Source organism: Oryx dammah, unplaced genomic scaffold (genome assembly GCF_014754425.2).
Source record: "Oryx dammah isolate SB20612 unplaced genomic scaffold, SCBI_Odam_1.1 HiC_scaffold_18, whole genome shotgun sequence".
NCBI classification, from domain to species: domain Eukaryota; kingdom Metazoa; phylum Chordata; class Mammalia; order Artiodactyla; family Bovidae; genus Oryx; species Oryx dammah.
The window spans coordinates 44,748,525-44,772,613 of record NW_024070202.1 but is presented as its reverse complement, the minus strand read 5'-3'; the positions used below and the strand labels follow the sequence as shown (position 1 = coordinate 44,772,613).

Genomic DNA, 24,089 nt, shown 5'->3' with positions numbered 1-24,089 from the left:
AACAATTCCATGGAATCTGTAAATTATTTTCATGGCAGATGCTAAAGCATGAACTTCAATTACAAAAATTCTCCAAGTTAAAATTCAAAGCAAATTCTAAAGAAGAATACTTTTTTCCTGAACAATTTGTGTCTGAAGGCTTTCTTGTAGGTGAGATTCCTGATTTTGACATTTCACATTTACCCAAAAGAGCAATATTACAGGTTCGTATGAATTCATGTCTTAACTAGTTGTTTTGATAATGTTTTCTTAAAGAGTGGCTTTATAAACCTTGTATGAATGATGGAAACCATATTTTGAAGAAAAAATATTTCTTACAACTACCTTTAGGCTATCTCAGCTTTTGGAAGTCATCCATTTGGATGGCTGTAAATTGTTATAATAATCAAAAAATGGAGAAATTAAAGAAATAGTAAATAATGAAAAAAATGTCTTTCTTTCCTTCCTTCCTCGTGCAAGAACATATTGTCATTTAAGGTACAACAGATTTTAGATACTTCACTGCATACCTTTTAATCTCTAATCCCTATTCCTTTAACCTTAATGTTATAACTACACTCTGGAATGTAAGTGGGGCTTGTCATAATGCTATTTTCAGCTGGTTAAATATATTTATGCCTCTCATCTTTCTTTCTTAGATTGTGAGTTCATAAAAACAAGAATCATGTATCTATATCTTATAACTCATTGAATTGATCTCTGAAATATAAACCATAATTCCAACTACTGGTTATATTCTGTCCTATTTTGATAAATATGTAATCCCTATTTTGTGGAACTACCTGATAAATGGTGGAAAAGTTGTAAAATATCACCTTATTCTGGTTAATGGAAGATTTACATTATAAAATGCCATGTATTAAAACTATCTTTCTAAATGTAGAACTGAGCTCAAGTTATTTTGGGGAACAAGATGTATACCTGTATTTATACTTCATCTCATACTTTATGTATAGTATAGAGTCAGAATGAGGACATTTTTGTCCACTGTTTCTTCTTTATAAATTGCCTGTTCACATCTTCTTTGTGTTCAAATTGGAATTCCTATAATTTTCTTACAGTTTATAAGAAAACCCTTTATATACTGGTAGTTTTCACCTTCTGTCTGGAACGTATGTGCAATTTTTTTCCCCTACACTTAATGTGCTGTGCTTGGTCGCTCAGTCGGGTCAGACTTTGCAGCCCCTGTGGACTGTAGCCTGCCAGGCACCTCGGTCCATGGGGATTCTCCAAGCAAGAGTACTGGAGTGCCATGCCCTCCTCCAAGGGATCTTCCCAATCCAGGGGTCGAACCCAGGTCTGCCGCACTGCAGACAGATGCTTTACCATCTGAGCCACAAGGAAAGCCCTTAACGCCTACACTTAAGGCTTGCTTGCGGTTTTGCCCATGGCGTCTGACCAGAGAAAATTTAAAGCTTTATGTAACAAAATCCATTACTATTGCCCTGATTATTTCTTTTTGTGTCATATTAATATGTCATTCTTAGCTATTTTTCTAAGCCATATCAAACTCCTTCCTACAATTATGTAGCTGGTTTTTCTTTGAACTCCTATATGTTGACTGATCTGAGAAGGCAATGGCACCCCACTCCAGTATTCTTGCCTGGAGAATTCCAGGGACAGAGGAGCCTAGTGGGCCACCGTCTATGGGGTCACACAGAGTCGGACACAACTGAAGCGACTTAGCAGCAGCATGTTGACTGCTAATGTTTATCTACATTGTAAGCACCTGAATTTTCAATTCATTTCAGATTATGCCTTAAAATATTTTTTATCACTTTACATATAATATAAGAACCTAGCAAGAGTATGCTTTCATCTTCCCCTTCCTGTGCTTCATATTATTTCCATGTACTTTATTTTTATGTATTTATAAACCCTACACTAAAGTTTATTTTTCCTTTAAACAGTCAATTATATTTTATCTAATGTGTATTTTTATTGTTTAACAATCTCAAACAGGAAGGTTGCAAGTGCAATACAATGTACTTTTTTTTCTGAACGATTTGAGAGTAAGTTGCTGACACGATTAACCTATCACCCCTAAATATTCCTGGAGTTTTCACTATAAACAAGGGCATCCTCTTGAAGTCAGCCATCAAAATCCTTGGATATAATTTGGGTATCCCTAGTTGTCCCAATAATGCAAAAAGATGCAATCCAGAATCACCAAGAATAGCTGATTACCATGGCCGTTCGTCTCCTTGAGTCTGCCTTTCTTTAATTTTCATTCCCTTGACATGAAGATCAGGCCAGTTTTACTGTAGAAGATCTCTTATTTTAACTTGTTCTGTTTTCTCCAGAATAGATACAGGTTCTGAATTTTTATTAGAGATACCACAGACATTAGGCTGTGCTCTTCTCACTCCATGGTACAGAATCTGGATTTGCCCAGGATTGGTGATTTCACAGGTGATTGCTTGTTTAAGGCGGTATCTGCTTCTCCACTATTCAACTGCCCTCTTTGAAATGGATATGCATTTTGTGGGGAGGTACTTTACAATTATATAAATATTCCCATTCTCCATCAAACTTTCAGTTTATTTATATCCGTATGACTCATGGTTTTCTATTTTATTCAATGAGATATAATCTGTTACTATCACTATTTATTTTGGTGCTCAAATTCTTCCAGATTCAGAAGTAGGACTCCTTTCAAGTTTCCTTCTATGTCCCTTTGACATGTAACTATCATCCTCTGAGCACTTCCCTACTTTATAGCACAGCATGATATCACCAGATAGTTGGTACCAAAATCAAATTGATTATATGCAGCCAAAGATGGAGAAGCTCTATATAGTCAGCAAAAACAAGACTTGGAGCTGACTGTGGCTCAGATCCTGAGATCCTTACTGCAAAATTCAGACTTGAACTGAAGAAAGTAGGGAAAATCACTAGGCCATTCAAGTATGACCTAAATCAAATCCTTTATGTTTATATAGTAGAAGTAACAAATAGATTCAAGAGATTAGATCTGATAGACTGCCTGAAGAACTGTGGACAGAGGTCCATAACATTGAACAGGAGGTGGTGACCAAAATGATCCCAGAGAAAAAGAAATGCAAGAAGGCAAAATATTTGTCTGAGAAGGCCTTGCAAATAGCTGAGAAAAGAAGAGAAGCTAAAGGCAAAGATATACCCAACTAAATGCAGAGTTCCAAAGAAATAGCAAGGAGAGATAAGAAAGCCTTCTAAAGTGAACAGTGCAAACAAATAGAGGAAAACAAGAGAATGGAAAGGCTAGAGATCTCTTCAAGAAAATTAGAGACGCCAAGGTAGCTTTTCATGCAAAGATGTGCACAATATGGGACATAAACAGCAATAACCTAACAGAAGCAGAAGAGATTAAGAAGAGGTGGCAAGAATACACAGATCTGTACCAAAAAAGTCTTAATGACCTGGCTAACCACGATGGTAGTTATCCTGGAGTGTGAAGTCAAGTGGGCGTTAGGAAGCACTACTAGGCACAAAGCTAGTGGAGGTGATGCAATTCCAGCTGAGCTATTTCAAATCCTAATAGATGAATCTGTTAAAGTGCTGCACTCAGTATGCCAACAGATTTGGAAAACTCAGCAATGATCTGGAAAAGATCAGTTTTCATTGCAATCCCAAAGACAGGCAATGCCAAAGAATGCTCAAAGTGAAAGTGAAAGTCATTCAGTCGTGTCCAACTCTTTGTGACCCCATGGACTATACAGTCCATGGAATTCTCCATGCCAGAATACTGGATTGAGTAGCCTTTACCTTCTCCAGGGGATCTTCGCAACCCAGGGATTGAACCCAGGTCGCCCGCATTGCAGGCAGATTCTTTACAGCTGAGCCACAAGGGAAGCCCAAGAATGCTCAAACTATCATTCAATTGTACTCATTTCACATGCTAGCAAGGTAATGCTCAAAATCCTTCAAGCTAGGCTTGAGAACTTCCAGGTGTACAAGCTGGATTTAGAAAAGGCAGAGGAACCGGAGATCAAATTGCCAACATCTGCTGGATCACAGAAGAAGCAAGGGAATTTTGAAAAACATCTACTTCTGCTTCATTGACTACGCTAAAGCCTTTGACTGTGTGGATCACAACAAACAGTGGAAAATTCTTAAAGAGATGGGAATACCAAACCATCTTACTGGTCTCCTGAGAAACCTGTATGTAGGTCAAGAAGCAACAGTTAGAACTGGACATGGAACAACAGACTGGTTCAAAATTGGGAAAGGAGTGTGTTAAGGCTGTATATTCTCACCCTGCTTATTTAACTTATATGCAGAGTATGTCATGGAAAATGCCAGGCTGGATAACTCACAAGCTGAAATCAAGATTGCATGGAGAAAAATCAACAACCTCAGATATGCAGATGACATGACCCTAATGGCAGAAGAGGAACAAAGAGCCTCTTGATGATGGTCAAAGAGAAGAGTGAAAAAGATGGCTTAAAACTCAACATTCAAAAAACTAAGATCATGGCATCCAATCCCATCCTTAATGGCAAATAGATGGGGATAAAATGGAAACAGTGGTAAATTTTATTTTCTTGGGCTCCAAAATCACTGTGAATGGTGACTGCAGTCATGAAATTAAAAGATGCTTGCTCCTTGGAAGAAAAGCTACAACACACATAGACAGCGTATTAAAAAAGCAGAGACATCTTTTTGTCAACAAAGGTCCAAAGCTATGGTTTTTCCAATAGTCATGTATGGTTGTGAGAGCTGGACCATAAAGAAGGCTGAGCGCTGAAGAATTGATGCTTTCAAATTGTGGCATTAGAGAAGACTCTTGAGAGTCCCTGGGACAGCAAGGAGCTCGAACCAGTTAATCCTAAAGGAAATCAACCCTGAAAATTCACTGGAAGGACTGATGCTGAAGGTGAAGCTCCAATACTCTGACCATGTGATGCGAAGAGCTGGTTCATTGGAAAAAACACTGATGCTTAGAAAGATTGAAGGCAGGAGAAGAAGGGGATGACAGAGAATGAAGTGGTTTGGATGGCATCACCGACTCATCATGGACATGAGCTTGAGCAAACTCAAGGAGAGAGTGAAGGACAGAGCAGCTTTGTGTGCTGCAGTCCATGGTGCTGCAAAGACTCAGACACAACTTAGTGACTGAACAATGACAACAATTTGCCTTCTGTGTCCCGTTGACATGTAACTATCATCCTCTGAGCACCTCTGTACTTTATAACACAACATGATGTTACAGTCTCCACTTGTATTTTCCTTGCTCCATCCTAGTCATTTATCTAGAACTCTTTGAATCCTTCTGAATGGAGAATTGTACATAGAAACCAAGATTTGAACACTACCTGTGTTCATTGCCATTGGAGTGTTGCTTCTCCCATGCATTCTTGGTAGAACTAGAGATTGTGTAAGTAGGTACACACATATACACATTTCCTCTGTATATACATATCTCTGTGTACTTAAAACCTACACTGCATGTCAATACTTCCAGTTCAGTTTATCACCATAGGACTCATTCTAGTCTTCTTTTCTATATCTGCAATGTCCTTCTCCAACAGTGAGAATCCCAACTCTCATTATTCTTCATGTATTTACTTATCTGATCACTCCCCTGCGTGTAAGCAGTCACACATGTGGCTGCCACTGTCCCCTCTGTGTGGATACCCTCCTCATCCTGCTCAGGCTCTGACACCCCTTGCCACTCAGAGGCCCTCCTCATACGCTTGGACTATGACATTCTATGCCAGTCGCCTTTCCCCCTCTGCAGTTGCCGTGCTAATTTTATTCGGGCTAACACGCCCTGCACTGACCACCTTCCTATGTAGGTGCCCCCCTTCCCCTACTCAGGTTCTGAATCTCTCTGCATAGGCTGACCCTCTTTGGGGATCCCTGTCACCACATGTTATCCTTCTCCCCCAACATAGCTGCTCTCCACATGCCCCTTGCTCCAGGGATCTTACACAGAGTTTTACTTCCTTTATTCACCCTCCTTGTCTTGTTCAGGTTCTTATATCCCACAATGGCTGTCCCTCCTTAAGGACTTCCTCCTCGTTCCTTGCAGACTCCAATATCCTACACTGTTCTTCCACAGGGACTAGTGCCCTTCTCATTCTGCTTGTCTCAGTCTGTGTTGAGCAGATGTCCTCTTCTTGGGCTCCAGCATCCCACAGTGAGCCATGCTTCCTCATTTGTCTTCCTTTTTCCACTGAGGCTCTGATATTCTACTGTGGGCCATTCCTCCTTGGGGACACCCTCCTTACCTGTCTTGGTCTCCAAAACCCTGTGCAAGAAAGGCTGCCCCACTGAGTGGATACTCCCCAAGTTCTGATACCTTGCTTTGGGCCAACAGAGGCCCCCTGGGCCCCTCACCTTGGCACAGATGCTTCCTTCACTTGGACCAATCTAATGGCTTAAGGACTGAACTGCGTTGAAAGAAGAAAGTGAAAGGGTAGTGGAAGGGATCTTTTAAGGAAATTAAAGATACAGAAAAAAGTATTTTCTATTTTTCCACAGATTGGTTGATTGTGGTGTTCTTCTAGTTTAGATATGAGTTTTCATCTGGAACCATTTTTCTTCAGCATGAAGAACCTCCTTTAACATTTCTTGAAGCACATTTCTGTTGGTGCTTAATTTTCTCAGCTTGTATTTTCTCATCCTTTAAAAATTTCATTCATTCCATTTAAAAGATGTCATTCCATTATCTTCTGTATCATTGTTTTAAATGAGAAGTCAGTGGAATATTTTTCTTTATATGCATGTGTCTTTTTCCTTTCTTGTTGCTTTGAAGACTTTTCTTTTTATGACTGAATATTCAGCAGTTGATTTTGATATGCCTTGTGGTTTTCTTTGTGTTTGTCCTTCTTGGAATTCACTGAACTCGTAGATATAAATATTTGTATTTTTCAGAAAATTTGGAAAGTTTTCAGCCATTATTTCTTCAAATATTTTTCATTCTTCTTTATCTTTCTGGACTACAATTACACATACATTAAACAACTTAATATTTCCCCACATTTCATTGTGTTCCTTTTCCTTTTTTAAGACATTTTTTTCCTTCCTGAGCTTCATTTTGAATAGCATTTATTGTAATGTCTTCAAGTTCAGCACAGTAAATATGCAACTGTTTTTTAAAAAGTCATTAACTTCTGTTTAATTACTCATAAAATTAGCCAAAAAAAGGCACCAATGATTCGTATAATAGATGGCCTGCAACCTACTGCTGAATTTTGGAAGTAGGATGAACTTAGAATGTTTTAAAATTCTTACTAGCTTTTTGTTAACCTCCTTTTTCTTCAGCTACCTTAAAAGGGGAAAAATGTATCCAGTCAATCTTGAGTTTAGAAACTTTTCAGAAAGAGACAGAGAGGATGGCCGCAATAAACAATAACTTCCTCAGAATGGAGAGCAAGGAAATTGTTGATCATTAGTGATATTTGGCTAAGTTGCTTCAGTCTCATCCGACTCTGTGACTCCATAGACGGCATGCATACATTGGAGAAGGAAATGGCAACCCACTCCAGTATTCTTGCCTGGAGAATCCCAGGGACAGAGGAGCCTGGTGGGCTGCTGTCCATAGGGTCACACAGAGTGGGACATGACCGAAGTGACTTAGCAGCAGTAGCAGCAGTGACATTTGGCTAGTTTTATAGCAGGGATTTTTAATTTTGTTTTTATTGTTGACTGCCTAACTTCAAAATAATTAAACAGTGCTTGTTTAGGGTAAAAAAAAAGGCAGTGTCTAATCTCCTATTAAGCCATTATAGTGATTTTTTTTTCACTATAGATGTTACATTCAGCTCTAGAAGTTATTTGGTTCATTAAAACATTTTTCTACTTTCTCTTTCATTTTTCTTTGAAATCCTTGAGCATTTTCAGAATAGCTGTTTTAAAGAATTTGGTTACCAGTTCTATTATCCCTGTAATTTCTCTATGTGTTTACATTCTAAATTTTTCTCTTGGTTATGCATTCTGTCAGATTTTCCTTCTTCTTTACAGATATTGTAATTTTTTAATTGTTATATGCTGGATGTTTAGTAAGTTACATTGTTGAGTGCCTGTTTTCTTTAAGAAGTGTTAACTTGGGTTTTGCAGTTAGTTAATTTACTTGAAGACAGGCTTCATCTTTTCTCAGCTTATACTTAAGCTTTGTTAAGGAAAGACTAGAATGACATATTTTTATGCTAGTTTATCCTTACACTTATCAAGTGATCTTCCTGGACCTAAGTGTTCTGTGACATGTCTCTACTCTGATTCGTCTCAATTTGTAAATTTCCCAGTCCATATGAACTAGAGTTGTACTGTTTACAGATTCCTGGTAGATGCTTTGTTGCCAGGAGTGGTTTTCTTATTCAGCTTCAAGGCCTGTCCCCTGCACAGACGCACTGTTTAAAATGTAGTCAAAGAGGCAAGGATCCCTATGCAGAGTTTTTGAGCCCTCTTTTCTGTGTAACTTCCACTTTTCCAGCACTTTGCCAATAAATTCCAGCAACCTCAACATCTGTGAACCCCATCATCTATTTCCTCGAGTTAGTGAGCCCGCCTGGCACTCTTTCTCTCACAAGCCACCAATAAAGGCTTCCATGCAGAAAGCCTGGGCTATCATGGCTTTCTGAACCTGAGTGGTATTTAACTTCAGTTGCTCCAAACAGTGCCCATGCATCCTTCCACGGGTCTCTTCCTTTCATTTCTTACAGAAACTTTTTAAGCTCTTATTTATGGACTAAATGTTTGTATGTCCCCTTCTCCCTATTCCTATGATGAAGCCCTCACTTCCAATGTGACTGTATTTGGAGACAGGGCCTGTGAAGAGATGATTAGGCTTAAATGAGGTCATATAGTTGGGATCCTAACCCAATAGGGTAGTTGCCTGTATAAAAAGGGGCAGAGATACCAGAGCTCTCTGTCTGCCATGTGAGTACACAGCAAGAAGGCAGAGAAAAGAGAGCTCCTACCAGGAGCCAAATTGGACAGACACTTGATCTTGGACTTCCCACCCTCCAGAACTATGAGAAATACACTTTTGTTGTTTACGCCACCTAATTTATTGTATTTTGTTATGCCACCCTGAACAGACTGTTACCACTGTTCTGGTTTCCATACTAAATACCCTACCTTACTGTCCTTCACCTTCACTTTCCATCCTTCTTCACTGAATAACTATATGCCACTAGGTAGGAACTTCTTTAGCTTCCTTCCTGACCCCTTTCCTCAATTCTGTTTTCCTAATCTTTGTACTCTCTTTTCAAATATACCATCCATATCCATCTTTGCTTCCTTTTCTGTTCTAATGGCATTTTGTGTATATAATATAGAATATTTATATCAGATACCTTTCTTTAAATTCTGCCATAGGTAGTGATGCAAGCTATTTTCAGGCCATTATTAATGTCAGTTTTGATTCCATGAGGAGTAGTTGACAGAAAGTGGCATAATTAACTTCAAACACAAGACAGTTTCTCAACATAGTTTTGTTGCCTGTTAGTCAAGGCACTCAATGGTACACACGTATAAAATTATTCCTGGATGTCTAGGAGTATGTCTTATTCACATTATATTCTCTGATTTACAAGCATACAGAATATTTTAAAATATTTAATCAAGTGAATGAATATGTCATTTAAGGAATTAGACTGTGCTGCTCCTATTCAAGGTTAAAAAGGTAGTACAGATCTAGAATAGAAGGATCACAGTTTTCCTCAGGCTATTTCTTGTGCTTGTGACAGTCAACAATTATCGATGGTTAGACATAAAAAGTAAGTTTTCAATAATTAAAAAAAATCTAGTGCTGATGGAAACAGAAGAGAAAAAGGATAAGGTTCTGAACTATCTTTAGGCCTCAAGAACACAGTACCTTTCTTTTTATGGGCCTCCATATGGGTGACTAGACTTCCCTCGTGGCTCAGAGGTTAAAGCATCTGCCTACCGTGCGGGAGACCTGGATTCAATCCCTGGGTCGGGAAGATCCTCTGGAGAAGGAAATGGCACCCACTCCAGTACTCTTGCCTGGAAATCCCATAGACGGAGGAGGCTGCTAGATTACAGTCTATGGGGTCGCAAAGAGTCGGACACAACTGAGCGACTTCACTTTCACTTTCATATAGGTGACTTACAGAGAGCATAAGAACAATTACGTCCTTAGTTTCAGAAGCTGACTGGATGCAAACAGTTCACTGTGCTTCAAAGTAGCTATTTTAGGCACAACACTCTGGGTCTAGTAATTCTCTAAGGTATCAGGTCATACTGTCTTCACCTACCAATACAGGAAAGCATGACTGTTGGTGGGACTTAAAGAAACAAGGACTTGTTTTTTTCCCTATAATAGAAGAAGGCCATTTAGGGATGCTTCTCCACAACGCCAATAAAAATGGAATTCTATTTTTTCACTTCACAGCCCTTAGTATCCTCTTGGTTATTGTCTCATGGTTGCAATATGGCTTCTCCACTTTCAACCTCATATTCACTTACCAGCCCAGAAGAAGGGGGAAAATCACAGTGGTGGAAGGCAATAGGTTGTCTATCTTCGATTATTAGGAAAGCCAAAGTTTCCCTAAGACTTCACAGCCAAGACTTCCAGTGATGTGCCTCAGATTAGAACTTCGCCACTAAGCCACATCTAACTGCAAGACTGCCGTGGAACTGTGAGTGGGGGCTTGGGTGAGATAACAAGTAGTCAGTCTCATTGAAGGTGGACCTAAACTGCCATTGATCAGTCAGTATTTAAAAGGGCATTCCTCTTTGTCAGGAAGAAAAATGTGTTGGTTTTAGTGAAAAGCAAAACAACAATTACAACAAATAAGAAACAAGAAGATGTAGAGGCTGCAAAGGAGCCACTCCAATCCTGTTGTTGTTCAGTCATGAACTCATGTCTGACTCTTCGTGACCTCATGGACTTAAGCCCTTCAGTCTTCTCTCTCCTTCACTATCTCTAATAGATCACTCAGATTCATATCCATTGAGACGATAATGCTATCTAACCATCTCTTCCTCTGCCATCCTCTTTTCCTGTTGCTTTCAATCTTTCCCAGCATCAGGATTTTTTCCAGTGAGTCAGCTCTTCGTATTAGGTAGCCAAAGTAATGGAGCTTCAGCTTCAGCATCAGTCATTCCAAAGAATACTCAGGATGGATTTCCTTTAGGAATGACTGGTTTGATCTCTTTGAAGCCCAAAAGACTCTCAAGAGTCTTCTCCAGCACCACAGTTCAAAAGCATCAATTCTTTGGCGCTCAGCCTTCTTTATGGTTCAACTCTCATATCCGTACATAACTACTGGAGAAATCATAGCTTTGATTATATGGACCTTTGTTGGCAAAGTGACGTCTCTTTGTTATAGCTTTCCTTCCAGTTCAGAGAAACTAAAAATGCCAATTAATAAAGAACCACAGAACCCAGGAGCCAATAAACCATTTTTTAATGTGATCCAGGCCTTAACAGAAACTTGTACATGGAAATTTCAGCAGTTATGTTGGAGATATGAGCTTGCATGTTTTCTCATAAGAAGTCTTTCAGTTTGATAATACAGTGATTAAAAGTCCAGCTACTCACTAGTGATATGACTGTTGGTAGTTTCAACCCTCTTGGCCCTTGCTCATCACCCCAACAAAACTAAACTTACAGAGAAGAATTTATGTTGAATTAATTGACATTTGGATTCATTTCTATCAGGATAAGGGAAACATGTAAAATTATTGGGGATGTTGCTGAGGACAATGAAAATCATTGCCAGTTTCTGCATTTTAAATATTGCTTTGTGACATCATGTCATGGGTAATGATCAGGCTTCCTGTCCCTCCTTCTATTCCAATGTCCACCCCGCCTCTGTCTGGAATGATATTGAGTCCTTTGGGGATAGATTTATAGAGTCTGCCAGAATAGTCAAACTATAGCATGATCTAGAAAAGAACAGATTTTTATACTGAGATTTTACCTTTTTCAGGAGGGACAGCTGAGGATCTAAGAAATTAAATGACATTCCCAAAGCCAGACAGCTATGAAACTAAGACCAGCAGTTGTTTTTTCTGACTACTTGGCTAAAATTATAGCCTCTATATCACTCTGGTTTTTCCTCTTAGAGAATTCTAAGTAAAAAGAATGTATATATATACATATTTACACACACACACATATATGAATGTGCTATTCATATATATGTAAAATAATAATTTATAATATGTATGCATGCCAAGTCGCTTTAGTTGTGTCTGACTCTGCAACCCTGTGGACTGTAGCCTGCTAGGCTCCTCTGTCCATGGGATTCTTCAGGCAAGAATACTGGAGTGGGTTGCCATGCTCTCCTCCAGGGGGTCTTCCCAACCCAGGGATGGAACCTGTGTCTCTTACGTCTCCTGTGCAGGCAGGTGGGTTCTTTATCACTAGTGCCACCTGGGAAGCCCCACAATATATATACATATGAGTAAAATAAACATGAAACAAAAAACCATGATTAAGAGCCATTATATATGTCTTAGTTGTACTACCTTTAAAAAAATAAAGAGTAACTTTTAAAATTTACTAAATCTTGACATGACACTAAAGCACAGTGTTATTTTTGGAGACATTCTCAAATTTTCCCGTCTAATAAGTTGTCAAGGATATCCATTAAAATGTACAAGTAATAAAAGAGTGAACTTATAGTGTAAAACTGTAAATTAATGATTCTAACACTCATGAAGAGTTGGGTATATTAAGCCTATTAATACAATAGATTTTCAGAATTAATTTTTTTAATCATAGTTTTTAAATGACATTTAATTTGGTGACTTTTCTGGTCAATTAATTCTCGGGGGCTTAAACAATGTAATATGAGTTGGATCTAAACCTTATTTAAAGTTTTTGGAAGTGTTAGTTTTTAAAAGAGATTTATCTATTTAGACTGCCTAATATTTTGAAGGAATAATTTCAAACAACACCCAGTTTCAATTATTGGAATACAATTTGAACTTCACTTGGAAAAGTGTAGGCTTGCTTTTTATGTTCAGTTGCATCAACTTATGAAGACAAGTCAGGTTCTGTTTCACTATCATTTTCCTTAGTATCATTTATCCATTATGAAAGGCTGCTTTGTTAGCAGATGGTAGAGCTCATACACTATCAGTCAAACTCAGAGCTTGTTGAGAGGATTGGCAAAGATTATTTTCCATGAAAATGCAAGGTTTTTTGTATGTGTGTAGTTTGGCAAGCAATACAGAAAAAACCTCTTATGTTGATGAATTTGGAAAGTCTAAATAACCTAGTTAAGTAATGCAGTTGTCTTAAAATGAAAGAGCGCTTGATTAGCTTAATAATATAAGTAGTATCTTAGGGCTGTCTTTCGTCTTAAACACCTATAACTTTCTGTTTGTAAAAGATAATAGTATGTGGACTTGCGAAAATTTACAAAATCACCTTCAGATTTTATAGTTTGATGACTCATCTCACTTGGGGGAAAAAAAAAACTGGATAACTGTTAAAACTTGTACCATGTTGCAGGAGGAAAACCAGATGATTCAAGCCTGTTAGATTAAATTACTTGGGATTCTAAAACAAAAGAGTATTCTCAATGACTTTTGAGTCTATATTTTGATAACTTCAGGGGTCAATCTGACCTCAATTCACCAAAGCAGAGTGGTTCCAGGTTTCTTAGGAAAGTATTGTGTGAACTTCACATAAGGGAAGCTTCCAAAACTACACTGCTCCATCAAAGAACTGTGTATGTTGGCTCAATTTGTGGTGTGGATAAAAAAGCAAATGAATCCAAACATCTAAAAATTGTTTTAGGATCAGTTTATTTTTGGTACAAGATTGCTCTGTCCATAGACCTGACTTTTATTGCTTTAGCCCTAATCAGTAATGCTAAGACAGAAGTTTACAACTGATTACTTAATCTAAAATCAGTCCCTGTTCTTTTCCTTCATAGCACTTCTCACCGTAATTAGTATTAATATTAATTTTTAACAGTGTTCTTATTTTTTGTCTGTCTCTCCCACTAAATTACCTGCTTTGGCGTACTGGGATTACATCTGTTTTGATTACTTCTGTTGAACTAAAACAAATGCACTGTCAGACAGTTCTCTGGCAAAGGTTTGTTTATTCAGAATCAGCAGAGAATTGCAATCAGAGGTCTGTAACCATTGTGAGTCATGCGCAAGTTCCCCCATGGCAGAGGAAAATGAGCACTTTTATAGGGAAGGAGAAGGAAGATGTGAGGGCTAAGTAAACAAAGAGCCCGTGGCTTCTCACTGGCTGAGTCTCTGCCATGGAAGGAAGCGGAGTCCTTGTTTGTGGGCTCTGTTATCCCTGCAGATGTGAGAGATCCTCTTTATGGTCTCCCAACTCTATTTAATTGAAGTTTCTGTCTATTGATTTTTTACATTTCTTTATCCTCAGCATCTAGCAGACTGGCACAAGCAGGTACTCAAGGATGTCATTTTGTTTATTTAATAACTATGTTGGATGCCTATAATACTGTAGTACACAGGCTCCATTTTAGGTATTGGGGGCATAGTGATGGATTAGACAAATATCTTGCTCTCAGAGGGCAAATGTGAGAAGTGTGAAGAATCAGATAGTAAAAAAAGGAAACACAAAGGATATGTTACACAGAATTAAATGCTATGAAGAAAATATATCAGAGAAGAACACCTTTACTAAAAGGAATGCCAAAAGCAAAGGGGGGGATGTAAATTGGTGCAGCCACTATGGAAAACATTATGGAAATTCCTAAAAAAAATTAAAAATAGAAATACCATATGATTCAGCAGTTCCACTTCTGGGTATTTATCTGAAGAAAACAAAATCACTAACTCAAAAAGATACCCTGTGTTCACTGCTGCATTATTTACAATTAGCCAAGACATGGAAACAACCTGAGTATCCATCAGCAGATGAACGGATAAAAATGTGAAATTATTATATATAATATATATTAGAATATTATTCTGTCATAAAAGAAGGAAAGCTTGGCATTTTTGACAATATGGTTGGAACTTGGAGGCATTATGTTAAGTGAAACAAGTCATAAAGAGAAAAACAAATACTGTATGATCTTGCTGCTGCTGCTGCTAAGTTGCTTCAGTTGTGTCCGATTCTGTGCAATCCCGTAGACGGCAGCCTGCCAGGCTCCCCCGTCCCTGGGATTCTCCAGGCAAGAATACTGGAGTGGGTTGGCATTTCCTTCTCCAATGCATGAAAGTGAAAAGTGAAACTGAAGTCGCTTAGTCGTGTCTGACTCTTAGCGACTCCATGGACTGCAGCCCACCAGGCTCCTCCATCCATGGGATTTTCCAGGCAAGAGTACTGGAGTGGGGTGCCATTGCCTCCTCCAGTTTTAATGCATGATCTTACTTATATGTAAAATCTAAAAAAAAACACAGACAACAAGAGGAAAAAAATGAACTCATAGATACAGAAAACAGACTGGTGGAGGTGGTCAAAATGTATAAACTTTCAGTTCTAAAATAAATCCTGTAATGTACAGTACTGTGACTATAGTTAATAATACTGTATTGTATATTTGAAAATTGCTAAGAAAAATTCTCATCACATGGAAAAAAATTGTAGCTGTGTGGTGATATATGTAACTAGACTTACTGTGATCATTTTGTGATATATACAAAGACTGAATCACTATGTTGTATACTTAAAACTAACATATTAATGTCAGTTATATTCACTAAAGACAAGAAGCTGAAGTTGAATCATTCTATGAATATCTACAAGACCTTCTAGAACTAACACCAAAAAAACATGTCCTTTTCATCATAGGGGACTGGAATGCAAAAGTAGGAAGTCAAGAGATACCTGGTATAACAGGCAAGTTTGGCCTTGGAGTACAAAATGAAACAGGGCAAAGGCTAACAGAGTTTTGCCAAGAGAATGCACTGGTCATAACAAACACCCTCTTCCAACAACACAAGAGATGACCCCACATGGACATCACCAGGTGGTCAACACAAAAATCAGATTGAATATATTCTTTGCAGCCGAAGATGGAGAAGCTCTATACAGTCAGCAAAAACAAGACCGGGAGATGACTGTGGCTCAGATCATCAGCTCCTCACTGCAAAATTCAGATGTGAATGGAAGAAAGTAGGGAAAATCACTAGGCCATTCAGGTATGACATAAATCAAGTTCCTTATGATTATACAGTGGAAGTGACAAATAGATTCAAGGTATTAGATCTGATAGACAGAGTGCCTAAAGAACTCTGGAAGGAGGATTGAAACATTGTATGGGAGGTGGTAACCAAAGCCATCCTCAAGAAAAAAAAAATGCAAAAAGGCAAAATGGTTGTCTGAGGAGACCTTACAAATAACTGAGAAGAGAAGAGACGTGGAAGGCAAAGGAGAAAAGGAAAGATATACCCATCTGAATGCAGAGTTCCAAAGAATAGCAAGGGAGACAAGAAAGCCTTCCTAAGTGAACAATTCAAAGCAACAGAAGAAAACAATACAATGGGAAAGACTAGAGATCAGTTCAAGAAAAATTAGAGATACCAAGGGAAACTTTCATGCAAAGATGGGCATAATAAAGGACAGAAAAGGTAAGGATCTAACAGAAGCTGAAGAGATTAAGAAGAGGCAGCAAGAATACACAGAACTGTACAAAAAACGGTCTTAATGCTCAGGATAACCACGATGGTGTGATCACTCACCTAGAACCAGACATCCTGTAGTGTGAAGTAAAGTGGGCCTTAGGAAGCATTACTAGGGACAGAGCTAGTAGAGGTGATGGAATTTTAGCTGAGCTAGGTCAAATCCTAAAAGATGATGCTGTTAAAATGCTGGATTCAATACACCAGCAAATTTAGAAAACTCAGCAATAGCCATAGCACTGGAAAAGGTCAGTTTTCATTCTAATTCCAAAGAAGGGCAATCCCAAAGAATGTTCAAACTTCTGTACAACTGTGCTAATTTTACACACTAGCAAAGTAATGCTCAAAATCCCTCAAGCTAGGCTTCAATCGTATGTGAATGGAGAACCTCTAGATGTACAAGCTGGATTTAGGAAAAGCAGAGGAACCAGAGATCAAATTACCAACATCCATTGGATCATAGAAAAAGCAAGAGAATGCCAAAGAAAAACATCTACTTCTGCTTCACTGACTACACTAAAACCTTTGACTGTGTGGATCACAAAAAACTGTGGAAAATGTTTAAAAAGATGGGAATACCAGACCACCTTACCTGCCTCCTGAGAAATCTGTATGCAGGTCAAGAAGCAACAGAACCAGACATGGAATAATGGACTGGTTCAAAATTGTGAAAGGAGTACCTTAAGGCCAAATATTGTCACCTTGCTTATATAACTTATATGTAGAGTACATCATGAGAAATGCTGGGCTAGATAAATCACAAGCTGAATCAAGTTTGCTTGGAGAAATATCAACAATCTCAGATATTCAGAGGACACCACCCTAATGGCAGAAAGCTAAGAGAAACTAAAGAGCCTCTTGATAAAGGTGAAAAAGCAGAGTAATAAAAGCTGGCTTAAAACTCAACATTGAGAAAACTAAGATCATGGCATCCAGTCCTATCACTTCATGGTAAACAGATGGGGGAAAAAATGGAAACAGTGGCTAATTTTATTTTCTTGGGCTCCAAAGTCACTGTGAATGGTGACTGAAGCCATGAAATTAAATGAAATTAAAATAATTTATGAATGAATTAAAATTAATTAATAAAATTAATTTCATGAAATTAAATGAAATTAAATGCTTGCTCCTTGGAAGGAAAGCTATGATAAACATAGACAGCATATTAAAAGCAGAGACATCACTTTGCCAACAAAAGTCCATACAATTAAAGCTATGCTTTTCCAGTAGTCATATACAGATGTGAAAGTTGGACCATAAAGATGGCTGAGCGCTGAAAAACAGATGCTTTCGAACTGTGGTGCTGAGAAGACTCCTATGAGTCCTTTGGACTACAGGGATATCAAACCAGTCAATCTTAAAGGAAATCAACACTGAATATTCATTTGAAGGACTCATGCTGAAAGTGAAGCTCCAATACTTTGGCCACCTGATGTGAAGAGCCAATTCATTAAAAAAGACCCTGATGCTGGGAAAGATTGAAGGCAGGAGGAGAAGAGGGCAACAGAGGGTGAGATGATTGGTTGGCATCACTGACTCTAGGGACATGAGTTTGAGTAAACTCCAGGAGAGTGAAGGACAGGGAAGCCTGGCTTGCTGCAGTCCTTGAGGCCGCATAGAGTCAAACACGATTAAGTGACTGAACAACATATCTCAATTGCAAAAGAAAAAGTGACTGGGGTGTGCTGCTGTAGACAGTACTGTCAGGAAACACTCTTCTAGCAGAACAAAAACAGGGGTATTTGGTGAAAGAATTAAAAGAAAAATAATGACAGGAAAATGGTAGAAACAGTTCAGGTATGGGTGAATAAGGTCAGTTTGACTGGAATGAAAAACAATGTGTTGGGAGTAGCAAGATATAAAGTTGGAAAAATGAGACAGAGCCATATTCTTGAGGCTTTGAGTGTCCACTCAGGAGTTGGGCTTAAACTTGTGGGCAGTGACCTGATGGCAGACTTAAAAAGTCATTTAGTGGGAATGAAAAGGAAAGGGCCCATGTGAGAACCAAATCACTCGCAGAATTCTGAAATAGATAGTATGTAGAGTGAAAAAGTGAGTGAGGAGGCTGATAGGATATCATTGAGCCTGGGCAACTAGAGGGATGAGAAGCTCAGAAGCAATGAAGTCAGGAGCAGAGCCAGGGTTTTACTGATCTTAAATGCATGCATGACTCACACCGCTCACCACTTACTCCTGACTCATGCTTCTGCCTTGCCAAGTGTTTTTCTTTCCATACTATACAATGTTCCATTGAAATGGGTGGTGGAACCTAATTCATTTTAGCAGTTTACCATCTGTTTTAGATGGCTTATGATCCACACTAGGTAATTTACCAGTTAACTCAAGAAGCTGTGTGTTATATTCAGAAGACAGCTCTCCTTTTACTGCACTATAAGGTAACATTAAATAGGACAAAACTGCTACCCCTGCTCCTTCCCTGGCCCCTTTAGTTTCTTTCTTTCTATTAATTTATTTCTTTGTGTCTATAAATGTTTGCAACTCATTCCTATTCTATAAAACACTTCTCAACCCTCCTTTCTTGAGCTAATATATTTTTCTTCTCGTAAGATTTGTCAAATATCTTGATTTTACCTCCCACCTACCTACAGAAACACTCAAAAACTGCTTTTAAAATGGTCTCTACTTGGGTGTTCCAAAGGTACAAGCCAATTCATCATTTCCAAAGTAGAACTCATCATTTCCCTCCCCCAACCCTCTATTTCTCCTGTATCCTGTTTCTAAATGAACAGCAGCATCACTGACTCCAGTAATCTAGCTAGAATCTGTGAATTATGATAACTTCCCTCCTTTATTCCCCACTACATATGCTGTCCTCCTTTTCTTTTATTAACACATTTTCTTTTTTTATTTATATTTATTTTTGGCTGTGCTGTGTCCTCACTGTGGCGTAAGGGCTTTCTCTAGTTGCAGTGAGTGAGGGCTACTCTAGTTGTGATCTGTGAGCTTCTCATTGCAGTGGCTTCTCTTTTTGTAGAGCATGGGTTCTAGAGTGCCTGGGCTCCAGTAGCTGTGGCACAAAGGCTTAGTTGCCCCAGGGCATGTGGGATCTTCCTGGACCAGGGATCGAACCCATGTCTCCTGCATTGGCAGGTGAATGCTTAACCACTGGACCACCAGCGAAGTCCCTACCTTTCCATTTTAACATGTAATCTCTCATACTTAGTCCTCTCCATTCTCTTTGGCACTCATTACTTTCAGTGACATTATTAATATCAAAACATTTTAGTTGGGTCTTCCAACATCTATTCTTTTTTTTTTTCCCAGCACTTATTCTTGACCTTGAACTTCCAACTCATTTTTCATTTGTCCACCAGAGCTGTCTTTCTAAAGTCACATTTATTCACGTCACTTTCCTGCTTAAAAATCTCTCCTTGACTTCCCACTGGCTCTAACATTGCCCACAAAGCTCTTCCTGATCTAGCCCGTCACCATCTTTCAGCTTCATCCTCCACCATTTCTTTGTAGGCATCTTCGGCTCTAGCCATACTGCATTACTTAGTCTGTTACCCAAGTACAGGACACTCTCTGCAGCCACTATGCCTTCTCTGTATAGGGCCTCCTTCTTTTCTTTGACTGGCTCACTCCTGTTATGCACAGTTCAGATGTCATCTTTTCCAGAAAGGCTACATTTGCAGAAAGGCCTTTGTTCTCTCCCTTAGTCTTGGTTAGTTACCCTTCATACATGTTCCCTGAGGGCCTTAGATCAGTTTGCTATATGCCACCGTTTGGCAGCCAGTAAAGTCAATCTCAATCATGAATTGTAATCCTAATTCCCCCTGGGTCCTGCTCCTTGGTTGTGCAAATCTTAGAGCCCAAGTACCCAAGAAGAACACTGCACTTGAGCCCACACTGGCCACCACACCTGTGCTTCCTAAGTTGACTCAGACCTTTGAAGGTAGGAGGCTCCACAGTTTCTGAAACAAGCTTGGGCACAGGGGCTTTTACCATCGTGCTCAAGGCAGGCTATTCAGTGGTCAGTTGCTGTGGGCTTCAGAGGGCTCCCACTAGGGGGCCTGTCACCTTGTCTTCATGGGAATGTAGCACAGATGTCTGCCATAAGCTCCCATTCTTTCCCTAAGTGGTGAAACCAGGAATTGAGATAGGGTATGTCTGAATCTAAGTCTTGTATTTCCCCCTACTACATCATAATGCCTATCCTTGAACTTGTGTTGAATAAAAGTGCTGAGGTCTTCTTTATCTGAACTGCTGGCCAGCAGTTTTACTTTGTGTCACTGCTATTCTCAACCTCAACACAGTGGTTCCTTTTATTTCTGTTCAATTTCATCTTGTTTATTTTGATACTAGTTCCAATATTCAGTGAGTTAGCTATGTCGTACAGCCTGTGGAATTCACTGCTTTGATAAACATGATACTTACAGTCTTATCCATGGTGAAACAATGTTGAACACAAATCCTGTCTACTCTCCCTTTCTGGGGCACATATGCTGCCCTGAGCTGTGACATGCCTCTGCCTTTTTTGTGTGTGTGTTTGTGTGTGTGTGTGATCATGGTTATGTCCCCTTCCAGGTAAGTGTTCTGGGTTTGTTTTTTAAAATCAGTTCTCTATCCATATTTTCTCCTGGAGGTGAATTATATAGCAGAAGCATGACTGCCAGGGTGGTGCTAGTTCTAGGTGGAGTGAGGGGAAGACTGTCCCATAGTTGCTTGTGGTAGAGAATAGTCTTCAGAGGATTTGCCCAAACAGCCACAACTAGGCCGAGTATTGAGCATGGAAGAATTCCTTCCTAACGAGAGTCCTATAGGTGTGTACAGCACATGGATCAGGGTATGGGAGCTGTCAACATGTGATGATCATGGTGAGAGGCAAGTGATCAGGGACAGTTGGCCAGGCTGACACTGAGGGTCTAGATACAGAGCTAAAGGATAAGCACAAGCAATGGGAGACCCCAATCCGGTTGAGGGTTGCCAGAGTTAGCAAGTAAAAATATAGAATGCCCAACTAAATTTAAAATTCAAGTAAAGTTTGCTTTTCCTTTTTAGTATAACTTTGTCCTGTGCAATATGTGGCATATACTTGTACTATAAGTCTATTAGCTATTTATGTAAAATTCAAATTTAATTGGGCATCCTGCATCTTCTTTGTCAAGCCTAATCCAGATAGAACTGGAAAGTAATGTGGAGTTAGGTCCCTCCATCTTTAAAATAGGATAACAATGGACACATAACAGGAGTCTGCTAAGAATTGACATGAAATGCCTAGCACAGAGGAAGTCCACAATAAATTTAAGCACCCTTTCCACTTCCACACAACCTTTCCTTTCTTACTGAAAATATAGCAGTAAATAATTCAGTTAGGTTGTTATGATAAATATCATAAAGTCCTAAGAATGAACAAACTCTTTGAGGGAGAGAAATTTTTAAAACTCTGCATGTGCCAGTGGGTGAGTACTGGGAAATACTCATAATTTAAGAAAAGGCAAGGAAGCCAACTGGGGACTGTTATGGTTAATTTTTTGTGTCAACTTGAATGACCTATGAGTCCCCAGATATTTGGCTAATCATTAGTTCTGGGTGTGTTCTGTGAGGATGTTTCTGGATGAGATTAACTTTTGAATTAGTGCACTGAGTAAAGCAGAAGGCCCTCTCTAGCGTGGGTGGATATCATCCAAGCCAGTGAAGGCCTGAGTAGAATAAAAGGTTAAGCAAAGAAGAATTTTCTCTATACTTGACTGCCTTTGAGCTAAGACATCTGTCTCCTGCCTTCTGACTCGGATTGGCACTGGAACTTACACCACTGCCTTTCCTGGTTCTCAGACCCTGGACTCACACTGGAACTACCCCCACTGGCTCTCTTGGGTCTCCAGCTTACTAGCTGCAGATCTTGGACTTCTCAGCCTCCATAGTTGTGGGAGCAAATTCCTTAGTGTGTGTGTATATGTTTGTGTATCCTACTGTTTCTTTAGACTAATAGAAAAATGGAGAGACCAGAGAACCAGGGGTGGAGAGTCAGGGAAAAACCAGGATAATGTGGCATCTTGGAAGTATGAGAATAGAGAATTTCCATTAAAAAGCCTAGTGTTTATGACTTTCTTTCTTTCTCTCTGTGCTTAACTGTTTCATAATATTTTACTTTGTTTTGATCTGAATTTCCCAAACTTATTTGGCCACATAATTATTTTTCCTATGAAATATATTTTTTAAATATTTTAAGTGACACATAAAAATATTGGCCTATATGTCCCTGGGACCCAATTCCTGAATGTCAGACTCTAACCATCATAGTTCACACTAGTATGAAACTTATTATATCTGAAACAGCTTTTTGATTTATAATGGCATTTGGAAATCATAGTAGAATGTTTTTTAGGATACTGCCTTCTAGAAAGCATATGTCTCCTTTGAGAATAAATTTAAATTAGGGAGAAATAGAAAAAGATACATAGAAATACATAGAAGTAGTAGAAGAAGAAAGATACAAAGTGAAAAACTTAAACATTAAATTCTTATTTTTCTTAAGATTCTATATACGTGAGAAGACATTCATAAAGTTTTCAGAATATCTACCATTTTATACATCAGAAATACTGTATTAAAAACAAAAACAAGCCAAAGCAATCTGGAGGAAGAAGAATGGAGATGGAGGAATCAACCTTCCTGACTTTAGACCATACTACAAACAATATTGTACAGGCACAAAACAGAAATACAGACCAATGGAACAAGATAGAAAGCCCAGAGGTAAACCAAGGCACCTGTGTGCACCCTATCTTTGACAAAGGAGGGAAGAATGTAAAATGGGAAAAAGATAGTCTCTTCAATAAGTGGTAATGGGAAAACTGGACAGCTACCTGTAAAAGAATGAAATTAGAACACTTCCTAATACCATACACAAAGATAAACTCAAAATGGATTAAAGACCTAAATATAAGACCATAATCTATGAAACTCTTATAGGAAAATGTAGGCAGAACACTCTGATATAAATCACAGCAAGATCCTCTACGATCTACTTCGTAGAGTAATGGAAATAAAAACAAAAATAAACAATTGGGAGCTAATTAAATTTAAAAGTTTTTGCACAGCAAAGGAGACTATAAACAAGGTGAAAAGACAATCCTCAGAATAGGAGAAAATAATAGTAAATTAAACAGCTGACAAAGGATTAATCTCCAAAATATACAAGCAGCTCATGCAATTCTACACCAGAAAAACAAACAACCCAATAAAAAAGTGGGAAAAAAGAGCTAAACTGACATTTCTCCCAAGAAGACATACAGATGGCTAATAAACACATGAAAATATGCTCAGCATTGCTTATTATTCACTTCAGTTCAGTTCAGTCACCCAGTTATGTCTAACTCTTTGCAACCCCATGGACTGCAGCACGCCAGGCCTCCCTGTCCATCACCAACTCCAGAGTTTACCCAAACTCATGTCCATTGAGTCAGTGATGCCATCCAACCATCTGATTCTCTGTCATCCCCTTCTCCTCATGCCTTCAATCTTTCCCAGCATCAGGGTCTTTTCAAACGAGTCAGCTCTTCGCATCAGGTGGCCAAAGTATTGGAATTTCAGCTTCAACATCA

The 24,089-nt window shown here is 38.8% G+C and overlaps 1 protein-coding gene across 1 annotated transcript in view; it reads left to right on the top strand.

Moving 5' to 3' along the window:
- FBXL13 (F-box and leucine rich repeat protein 13) overlaps positions 1-24,089 on the top strand; it is a 201,303-nt gene that overhangs the window by 18,106 nt on the left and 159,108 nt on the right. Inside the window, exon 6 of the mRNA XM_040260768.1 lies at positions 39-203. Within this exon, the coding sequence (XP_040116702.1) occupies positions 39-203 (165 nt within the window). The remainder of the gene's footprint in view (positions 1-38; positions 204-24,089) is intronic.